Source organism: Musca vetustissima, unplaced genomic scaffold (assembly GCF_032173495.1).
Source record: "Musca vetustissima isolate MV318-11 ecotype Yass unplaced genomic scaffold, APGP_CSIRO_Mvet_v1 utg49006, whole genome shotgun sequence".
Lineage (NCBI taxonomy): Eukaryota > Metazoa > Arthropoda > Insecta > Diptera > Muscidae > Musca > Musca vetustissima.
Window position 1 is genome coordinate 48,148 of NW_026884841.1, and position 11,959 is coordinate 60,106.

The 11,959-nt window shown below is 38.4% G+C and overlaps 1 protein-coding gene across 1 annotated transcript in view; it reads left to right on the forward strand.

Moving 5' to 3' along the window:
- LOC133331900 (uncharacterized) overlaps positions 1–10,150 on the forward strand; it is a gene marked incomplete at both ends in the record, with an annotated part of 57,860 nt that extends 47,710 nt beyond the window's left edge. Inside the window, one exon of the mRNA XM_061540290.1 lies at positions 9,479–10,150. Coding sequence (XP_061396274.1) covers positions 9,479–10,150 — 672 coding nt within the window. The remainder of the gene's footprint in view (positions 1–9,478) is intronic.
- Positions 10,151–11,959: the final 1,809 nt, after the last annotated feature.

Sequence of the window (11,959 nt, forward strand, 5' to 3'; positions counted from 1 at the left end):
ACAACAACAACAACAATTGTTCATAATGTTGAAAATATTAAAGATTATTTATGATTTCGTTCCATTATTTTAGTTCGTATTTTAATATTTATTTCCTACATTTGGTTGCTGTAATTGGCTTCTTTTAAACATTGTTGTCGAATTTTCAGTTTTTGTCGTTTGATCCATTATTATTTTGCGCAAACTCACTCCTACACTATGTTAGTATGAATAAACAACAACAAAAACAAATTAGAAATATAAATTAACGTTGGCTCCTTCCCATTATATCAATTCAACGATTTATATTTTTGGAAATGTTTCATTTAAATAATAATATTTTTACATCTAAAAGCAAACGTTTAAATACAAAATAAATAAAAAATTGTGATTTAAACTAAATATAATATTCAATGAAACATGAAATGAAATAAAACAGTAGAACATAAGTTGTAGGCGTTTTCTATCCTGACCCTAGAGTCCCCTGAAACTACATCATTTCATTTTCACCTTGAAATATATTCAATTGAATTTACGATTTAATTTACACAAATGAAAAAGCCGATATAATCGGCCGGGTCAATCTTTTTATGGCCCCCCTCACCAAAGGTAGGGGGGGGGGGGGGCACAAACAGTTATTTAAAATTTAGTTTCCAATATTAGCTTGATGTGTGCTTGAAGAAGAAGGCTCGCGCCCTTCTATGCCTATAAATGATGGGTATGTCAAAAGGGCGCCTATATTGTCGAATGTATGATATGTATATATATGACAAGTAAACAAGTAAAAACATGTTACCTCCACCATAATGGTTACATTCGAAATACCGATCGGGTCTTCCAAGAGAAATAACCGATCAGGTCTTCCAGGAGAAAACGAAATTCCAAACTGCGGACACTTTGATTCCCAGTAGTTCGAGTAACTGGTGATGAACTAGATATTTTACTAATTACCTGTAAATACCACTAGTTACCACTTCATGCCCTAGACTGGTGAATTTAACATGGGTATGTCATTGTGGAAGTCAATTGTCCCCTGCCAGCGTTACCAGTATACAGTCATTTCGATAGTCGATTCATTACCCTTTGCATTACCAGTAACTACTGAATTGGTATGATGCGCGTAGACAACTTTTTCAATTGACAAAAAAATCCAACAGTATATTTTGTGTTCCTTTTTGGGGTATGAAGTAACTAGATCACCAAGTAACTAGCTATATAACTATATAATAGCAGACAATTGATATTTTTTGAACAACTGGGATTGGGCTAGGTTCTTGAACTACCAATGACGCGTGATGTTTAAAAATATGTCTGCAATCTGGGAGCTATACCAAAACAGGGTCGGATTACTCCGAAATTATAAATTACAGTTAATTTGGAAGGAAAACGTGCCATATCCCAAAATACCGAATAATGGGGATACCGTTATATGGGGGCTATACCAAAAACATGTTAGATGTTCTAGCAAAGTCTGTGCAAAATTCCAGAGCTCTATCTTTATTGCGGTCTCTATCGTGATTTCAAAAGACGAAGAATTATATTCAAAACCAGTGAGCGGAGCAGTATAGTCGGACGGGGCCGACCATGTGATACCCTACACCAAAAACATGTTAGATGTCCTAGCAAAGTCTGTGCAAAATTCCAGAGCTCTATCTTTATTGCGATCTCTATCGTGATTTCAAAACCAGTGAGCGGAGCAGTATAGTCGGAGGGGGCAGACCATGTTATACCCTACACAACTTCCTCCAAACTATAACTTTCTGTGATTCAATATTCTGAGCTTGGGCAATATTTCGCCCTTGGGCAATATTTCACCCTTGACCGACTAGAGGTCAACAAATATTACAAATATTCAGTACAGCCCCTCTAATCACTTGTCCAGATTCCTTTCACCGTACGTTGTGTTGTGATGTTCGGCTTTCAATTTTGGCCTATATATCGACTCGAAAAAAACACCAACAAATAAGTTTTCGGTCCACTTCATCCCAAAATTATTATGTGATCATCACCGAAAATTATACGCGTTGTCCTTGACCATAACTGGAACCTCATGCAAAATTTCAAAGCGATCAGCGCTATATTTCCGTTCTCTAGTGTGGTAATGGGTTACCAAATAATATATGAATACGTAAGCACCTGCAAATATTTATGTGTAAGTCTCGCATCCGAGTACATACGACAATATAATTGGTATCAATTTAAAGGCCAACCACTCATCTTGAACATACTATGAACTTCTCTTCAGGTGCAAATATATACCCCATAGAATATAAATTTTACAAAATATTGACCGATCTTTATCAAAACAGTCATACTTATTCTTTGGCCCGATCCCCTTCTCCATGCAAAAATTCACGGTGTTTGGGCCGCGACCAGAAAAACCGACAAAAATAAAGTTTTTGGTCCATTTCATTCCCTTAATATAAATCTTCATTGGCCAGAACCCATCCTACATGCAAAATTTCGTGAAGATTGGTCCATAACTGTGGCCTGTATCGTCTTTACAAATTATAATGGACAGACGGACGGACGGACACACATGTCTAGATCGACTCAGCTAGTCGAGATATGACTATGGGTATACTTAAAGGTGGGTCTAGGACCAATATTTCGCGACGTTACAAACTTTTGGGGCTGCACAAGGTGTTACGGTTGAACAAAACATTATATAATATCCAGGGTGCGGAGAATTATTAACGCTTTTTTCACGAATAATCACGGCGAGAATTCGAATGTTTTCAATTTATCGCAAATGATAAAGTTACAATGAGTGAAAAGCATTTGCAACCTCTCACGAACGATAAAACTTCGCTGTAAGCGTCGTCGATTCGTCGTTCTTTCCCGAGCATTTGTTGCTGAAGAGCGTTCTTTGAAGAACCCAAAAAACAAATTTTCGCGAATGCTCGCGAGCCCTGTTAAAAACAACTATTTTTTTATTGAAAAGTCTAAAAGTCGATGTCGACTTTTGGCCCTTGAGAAAATCGCAAAATCGACTTTTCAAGATCGACTTTCGATTTTCTTCATAAATTCTTGGATTATTATCACAAAGCCGAAATTGTCCAAAAATAACACATTTCAGAACTTTTATTCATCTGTTGACAACAATTCTTATAAAAAATTAAATTTTTATTCAATTTTGCTTTAGTTGGTAAAAGTCGAAAATCGATTTTGAACAGGTTTGACAAAATCGAATGATCGAAAAGTCGATTTTTTAGTCAAAGGCAAAAATCGAAATGTCTAAAAATCGACTTTTTGGTCAGAGGCAAAAATCGAAAAGTCTAAAAGTAAGCGAATGTCAAAAAGAATTTCAACCACCAAACGAAAAGAACGATCGTTGTTGTGTGCTCTCACTCGTTTGTTATGTGTGTGCGAACATTCGTTTGGTAAAGAATTAATCATTCGTCAAATTAGCCCAAAACACAAGCGAATTTTGCGCACCCTGTTAATATCCAACATGATATATTACTACAAAATACCAAAAACATATCGGACCCTTATATGAATGCTGTGTTAAAACATGGGTTTGTATCCTCTGAGAAATCGAAATATCAAATTAAAATCGTAAGTTAAATATTGAAGTAAACGACTAAGATTCTTTACTGAAGCAGTGTAGTGGTAACATTTTTCCTAGCATATGTATATCTCCCGTTCGACTCGCCTATAACACCACCAACGGCGGAGCTGCAGCGACTGGGGAAGAAAACAGCAAAAACAGGTAACGAAGTACAATTGCTAGTGATGCTAACTCACACCATATTGCGTGGGGTAGTACTAATACTAACAAAAGGGGCCAGGCCCTTCTATATTATTTGAATAGTAACGACCTAATAACCCTTAATGTAGGCAAATAATCTACCTTTGTTTACTGAATTAGAGAGGAGGTATTGGATACAACAATATGTTTAGTGAACTTAATAGATGAGATCCAGGAATGGAGAGTCTAAGAAAAGTACTCCTTCTCCGACCACAAATATATTAAATTTAACACCTACGGACACGGACCAAACCCAAATATCTCCGAGGCAAGTCCAAATTTAACTGGATAAAGTTCGGGAGATTATTCAAAGAGATATTAGGACAACCCAATATATGTGTCAACAATTTAACGGAAATAATTATAAAGTCTTTCGAGGAATGCTGCCCGCTTCGAGAAAGGAAGTCTGCCTTCGAAAATCCCTAGATTCCAAATAAGGGAAAAGAGGTCCGAAGGCTTTACCCGCTTTACTTCAAAAAGAGGCGGTATATTTACCACCACATCTAGCCGCATATGTAATGTTTGCGTACACTCCGAAAGCCTGGCAGGAAGCCAGGATAGTCTTCATTCAAGCCCGACAAAGAAAACTGCGCAGCTCCAAAATCTTATCTGCCAATAAGCCTAACTTCATTTCTACTCAAAACCATAGAACGTACAATCGACTCCATGATAAATAGCAATATACCCAACTATACACTGAAATATAAACAACATGCGTATGTCAAGAGGAAATCAATGGAATCCGCTTTACATAAGGTATATTGAGGGCACTTTTTACTTACTTAGTTGGCTGGCTGGCTTTTGAGCTGGGGCATTTTCATTCATCCGCACAACCTGGCCTAGGCACCGTAGTCGCTGCAGCTCAATACGACTGACTATGTTGATGTCCGCGTATAAATTGTAAAGCTCGTGGTTCATTCGACGCCGATATTCACCGTCGACGCAGATCGGCCCGTAGATCTTTCGGAGAAATTTTCTCTCAAACACCCCAAGAGCTTCCTCATCTGTTTGCGCAAGTACCCTGCTTATGATCCATATAATAGCACGGGTAGTATAAGCGTCTTGTAAAGTGTGAGTTTGGTCTGGCGGGAGGTGGCCTTGTTTCTAAACTGCTTACTTAGACCATAGTAGCATCTGTTGGCCAACACTATCCTTCTCCGAATTTCAAAACTGATGTCATTCGTTTTATTTATGGCGGTACCAAGGTATATAAAGTCTTTAACTTCCTCGAAGATGTAGTTCTCAAGTTCCACAGTTGGTCAGAGTCTACTGGACGTTTTGCGCGTTGATACCATCAGCTTGGTCTTCTCGCCGTTTACTGCCAGACCCACTTTGGCAGACTCCTGTTCAATTTATTCAAATGTGGATGTTACCGCTCGCAATGCTCGACACATTATATCGATGTCATCGGCGTAGGCGAGTAACTGGTGTTATTTGGTGTACAGAGTGCCATTTCTGTTCACCTTTGCGTCTCGAATGACCTTTTCCAGTAGGATGTTAAAAAGATCACACGACAAACTGTCACCTTGTCTGAATCCTCGTTCGGTATTGCAGGGCTCCGATAGGTCCTTTCCTACTTTAACTGCTGACCTTGTGCCACTTAAAGTTATCCTGCATAGCCGTATTAATTTTGCAGGAATGCCGAACGCAGACATGGCTTTAAACACCTCTGTACGGATAGGGCTATCGAATGCGGCTTTATAGTCGACAAATAGGTGGTATGTGTCGATGTGTTTTTCGTGGGTCTTTTCCAGAATTCGTCGCAGAGTGAAAATCTGGTCAATGGTGGATTTGCCAGGTCTGAAGCCGCATTGGTATGGTCCGATGATGTCATTGACCATTGGCTTCAATCGTTCACACAGCACACTGGATATCACTTTATATGCAATGGGAAGGAGACTTATTCCTCTATAGTTGGCACATATCGTCTTGTCTCCTTTTTTGTGCACGGGACACAGGATGCTGAGGTTCCAATCATTGGGCATGCATTCATCTAGCCAAATTCTGTTAATCATCTGGTGCATGCTCCTGACCAACATTTGGCCACCAGTCTTAAATACTTCGGCTGGTAACCCATCGGCTCCTGCTGCTTTGTTGCTCTGGAGTCGATTACTTGCTTTTATGGCCTCATCTTGACTAGGTGGTATACACTCTATACCGTCATCTCTTACTGGTTCTGTGTTATCTTCTTGACCGCCACTATTTGATACCAGAAGTTTTTCAAAATGCTCCTTCCAGAACCTCAACACGCTGTCTGTATCTGTCACCACGGTTCCTTCTTCATCTCGACAGGAGGATGTGCCTGCACTAAAGCCTTCGGTTTGGTGCTTTACTCGTTGGTAAAATTTCCGGACTTCATTCTGACTCCTGTACATCTCGATTTGCTCACGCTCACGTTTTTCTGTTCTTTCTTCTTTTTTCTGAAAATACGTTTCTCCTCTCTCCTTTTCTCCCGATAATTCCCCATCACGTTACGTGTTGCTACTGTCTGCAGGGTTGCCCTATACGCTGCGTTTTTCACATCAGTAGCATTACGAACCTCCTGATCGTACCATGGGTTTCTTGGTGGTGGTTTTTGGTACCCAATTGATCTTTTTGCTGCAGTTTGTAGGGAGTGGGCAATTCTTTGCCATTGTGCTTCTATACTATTATCAGGACAAGAAGTGCTTTCTTCAAGCAGATGAGTAAGTTGAGCGGAGTAGGCCTAGGCTACCTGTTGTGTTTGCAGCTTTTCGACGTCGAGTTTCCGTGTTGTATTAGATCGCACCTTTGCTGCAACATTAAGACGGGTGCGTACCTTGGCTGACACAAGGTAATGGTCCGAATCGATATTCGCTCCTCGGATCGATCGGACGTCTAAAACACTGGATGAATGCCTTCCGCCTATCACAACATGATCAATTTTATTTCTCGTTACTTGATCAGGAGAGATCCATGTGGCCTTGTGTATATCGAGATGCTTGAATCTGGTGCTGCTAACTACCATGTTTTTTTGCTGCCGCGAAGTCAATCAACCTCATGCCGTTCTCGGATGTTTCTTCATGAAGGTTGACCAAAGATATTTTCCCTTCCGATTTTTGCATTAAAATCTCCTAGCAGAATTTTAATGTCATGGCCAGGGCAACGGTTATATGCTGTTTCTAGGCGCTCGTAAAATATGTCCTTGGTCTGTTCATCCTTATCTTCGGTCGTAGCATGGGCGCAAATTAGACTGATGTAAAGAACTTCGCTTTTATACGGATGATAGCAATTCGCTCATCTACTGGAGTGAATCTGGAGACAAGGTCTTTTATTCTCCTGTTAACCATAAATCCGCAGTCAAATTCATGTCTCGTTTCATGGCAGCTATATTACATCGCATTTCCTGTAAGGTAATAATATCGGCTTTGTACTTCTTGAGTATATCCGCCAAAGCGAACACTGCGGCTGTTCTGTACAACGTGCGCAGTGTTCGCCTGTTCTGTACAACGGACCACGATTCGCAGATCGTGGTCCTTTATACGTTTGCGGGGGTCGTCAACATTAGGGGTGTTTGGTTTTCTTTTTCTTAGCTTTTTCATAGTAGGTTGGGTTTTCCGAGAGTGGGGAACTAACCCGACACCTCAACCCATGTTTTTATGGGTGAACTCGCGGCACATATTAGCTCACTATTTCATCGGGTAATGATAATAGCTCCCCAGGTGGCACCGCGGGGAGGTCAATGTCCACAATTGAGATGAAAAAGGGACCAAGATAAGCCTGGACTTCGCCATGTTAAACCCAATCAGAGCCGTTGCTTGGTATCTATCATCCATATTGAGGGCACCTTCGAAATGAAATTTTATACTTTACGATGCAGAAAGGTTGAAACGGTGCTAAACACCTTACCTTTTCACCAGAAATACAAAAATAGGTCAGTATGAAGAGCCCTTCTTCCAAAACAAAACGATAGCCACAATAAAAAAGTTGAGAATGTGGGAGTAAAAATATACAGAAAACTTAAATGAAAGGACCCCCTACAGCAACGAGTTGACAGGGCCCATAGATGCTGGCCATTCTGTAGAAGAACCATAGGCTCTGAATGAAGTTTCAGTCCTAAGATGGATCAATAAGAGTAGTATTAGACCAATTCTAACATACTCGTCTGCAATCTGGTGGGCAGCAATAGACAACAAATTTAACGTAAAAGCATTACAGAAAGTTCAAAGAACGTGTTGCCTAGACATATGTGGGACAATGCTGGTGTTGTCCGCATTGCTACGGGGTTTGGAGACAATATTGTATATACATCCAATAGATATGCAAATAAAGTATGAAGCGGTAATCGCAGCATTAAGACTCAAAACAATGGACGAGTGGATCCACAATCAATAACTTTGATTCAGACCGCATACCTGAAACGAGAGTAGTCACACTGTGCGAAACTATAATACCGGATAGAAAACAATGGAAAACAAGAAATAAGCAGACTGGCCTCAACTGACTTAGGTGTATGTCCATTTTTGTTGGACATGTAGTGGGGTTATCCACCCCTCTTTTCAAAAATAAAAACAACAAGATTTTTATTTTTAAAGTGGGTTATAGTCGCATAACAGCGATACCAAAAACATGTTAGAGGCGCCTTTCCCGAAAGTAATCAATGTGACCATAACCAACTTTAAAAATAAAAATCTTGTTGTTTTTATTTTTAAAACAACAAGAAAGTGATCAAGCTGGCTTACCTAAAAAAGTAAACACAAACAAATGCCAAACTGAATCTAGAGACGCATAACAGTGGAGTTATAGGACATGGTTACATATTCCGCCACAACATTTTCTGAGACTTCTTGAGACTTCTCAAATATAGCGTTCTCTAAAAGTACTTAGGCTTGACTTTGTGGATGTAACAAAATTGGGGAAGAAGGGTTCTTTTAGTGGAGTGCTACATGACTCTCTGGGACAATATCCTGTCTTTCTTGAAAGTAATATATGTGACCATAACCCACTTTAAAATAAAAATCTTATTGTTTTTATTTTTAAAACAACAAGAAAGGGATCAAGCTGGCTTACCTAAAAAAGTATACACACACATCCCTACAAACAAATGTCAAACTGAATCTGAAAAAATAACAATAATTGTAATCAGTTAGAAATCGACGTTTACTTTTTTCGTTAAATAATAAGACTTCACATAAAAATGGAGAGATCACTAAATATTCTTAACGGGCGAATCTATTGGTATACGACACTATAGGTGTCCAATGTCTCAAACATAAAGAGTTTTTCGTTCACATGTTCTGAAAAAACTGTTATTTTCGGTCCCAAAAAAAAATCTTAAGTGGCATACAACTCGAGTATACCTAGCAATGCATTCATTTATTGAAAAATTTTTTTGTCAAAGAACCATAATATTCAATGAGAAAAGCTACTATCCGAAACAATTGGATAGTAATATTACAATAATATTACAATATGGAAATTGTAATATTAAATAGGTATTTTCTTATAATTTATAAAAGCGCTGATTGTACCTTCAGAGAGAAAACACGAATACTCACATTAATTTTTAACAATACCTGTATATCAGAACCAAATTACTAATAACTACTTACGGTTACATCCATTCCTCCAACGACAAGTACTAACAACTCCAACATGCTTCTTCAGTTCAGTATTCATTCGACATTTCTCTTCATTTTCCACCTTTACATCCACAACAATTCCACGAAAATTGTTTGTTTTAAAAATATGCTGTACCAACCAACAAGTCTCTGTACTGAAATTCAGGAAATAATCGAACGAGAATTCAATGCGGCCATGTCCGAAAAAGCTGCTGCTGGACTCTCCAGTGCGGGAACCAGTTCAATGACAACACCACGCCCAGGTTCGCCACAGACAGAGTCTTTGCCAGGCACCGAATATCAACGTCAGCATTCGGGTGGTATCATCGCTTCGGCAGTTCAAAACCTAAGATCCAGATCGGTTAAACGCCGCAACGTCAAAGGTGACTCTGAGTGGAAAAGTCAAACTCAAATGTCAACCGAACAGGGACCTTGTGTTTATGAACACATTTACACTGAACCTGGTGGTGTAACAACATTCTCAGCCGTTCCCAGCATTAAAACCACTGCTGTGACCATTGAGACAGATATCACCGATGACGTTATTGAAATTCCCAAACTGAGACGCACACAATCAATGTCCACCAATACACCTCCCCTGGTGTACAAGGGCACGGATGCTGAGGATATTGGTGGTAGTGGCCAAGAACCAATACGAAAAGTTGAATTTGCACCAGAAACCAAACAATCAGTTACAACCTCCGAACCGGAACCAGTGCAACAGTTGGGAATGCCAATAAAACCTCCTCGTCGCAAATCATCTCGTTCTACCTCTCCAGCTGGCCGAATAGAGGATCCGTTGCAGGGACAAGCATCGGTGCCCATACCCGCCTACAATGTAAGTCTGCACAATGAGAATTGTTCTTCAAAATTTCGTTTGTTATGTGGCAACAATGTGATTGCTGATTGCCACGTGTGTATGTTTGCGTGTGTGTGTGGTAATCTCATGCAGCAGCAACAGCTATTACTACAGCATGTCACACATCCTTGTTCCATTTTTCATTCTGTTCTTTGTTCTTTCCGTGTGATTACGCTAAAAACTAATGAAGATATCCAACTGTTTAATTGTTCTTCCAAGCCACGCACAGTGGGAAAAAATACCGATCTAGCGCGCAGAAAATCAAAAAATGAAGTTGAAGGAAACTTTAAAACATTAATGCAGTTTTAAAGTAGAGTGTTGAGAGTACTTAAGTCCGTATAAAATAATCCGAATTAATAAGCTAGAACGGAATAACGGTACATTTAAAACAGAAAATTTTTCCAATGTTAAAAATGGCATTTTTTTGCTATAAAATTGCGATGGTCGTGTGCATTCTGTGAATATATTATTATAAAATTTTGTCCATTTTTGATATATAGTATTGGTATTTAATTAAATGGTATAGTTATATAACCCATAAGTTATTTTAATTTAGGTGTTTCGGGCTAAATATATGTAAGGCCCGTTTTTTTAATTCCTTCAATTAAAATAGGGGTTTAGTATGGAGTGCAGTCGAGTTCAGCTTTGATTTTTGTTTTATTTTTCTTGTGTGTCTGTCTAGAACATCATACTAAATTTTTTCCTGCGACTTCCTGCGATTCTCGGATTTATGACAATTTTTTGAAAAAATGCCAATTTTGTGTAGGAAGCTTTTTTAAGGTTTTGTTCAAATAAAATTAAAAATTTGTGAATTTTTTTGATATAATTCATCAAATATGACTTGGAATAGATCACAGCATAGCAGATAAGAAAAAAAAACAAGTTCAAAATGTCCATCCTAAGGTTCAAGAGTACTGGGTGTGAGTATGAAAATGAGGGATTTAAGTAAGCTGCTCCAAACGTTGATTTTAAACTCATGCACTGAATATACATTTATTCCAAATGTCTTTCTAAATGAAAATTAAAATTACAACGAAATCGGTTGTAAGAGTCTTTTAAAATACCGCAGGTAAAGGGTCCACTTTATGAACCATGGAAAAATATCATTGGTGTAACATTCATATATACACTGTTTTACCTATATTTATGATTTTCGTGGAGGTGGAGTTTATGGACTTTTATTATACCTGTTATGGGGTTTCCAATGACTGACATGACTTCGGATGACTTTATGACTTTGTCATGCGAATTTCGTTAGGGTCGGATACAGGTATCAGTTACGAATGAATGCAAAAATACATATTATTTATAGATTTTTCTACCTATGAATGAAAAATCCGCATTTAACAAATGTTCATTCATAGATTTTTCTCATTCAATAAGTGTCAAAGAACGGGATTATACAAGTTATAAACAAGTGAATAGCGATTTATTTTAGTTCTTAAACAAGTGAAGTGGAAAAATGTCAATTTTGTACAGAGAGCTCTTTGAAGTTTGGATAAAATCTAAACATGGTTCTGATGTAAAAGAATATATATTAAATAGACTTACTGAGGAAATATTTATTCTTTTCGTGGAATTATATTCTTGGTTCTATATGCCTTCAAGCATACACAAAATATTAGTGCATGGAGCTGATATAATCAAATGTGCAGCTTTGCCCATAGGAATGTTGTCTGAAGAAGCCATGGAATCCAGAAATAAGGACTTTCGGAACTACAGGGAACTGTACACCAGAAAAATTAGTCGGTGAGGAAACAATGAGGGATCTTTTTAATAGGTTGCTAT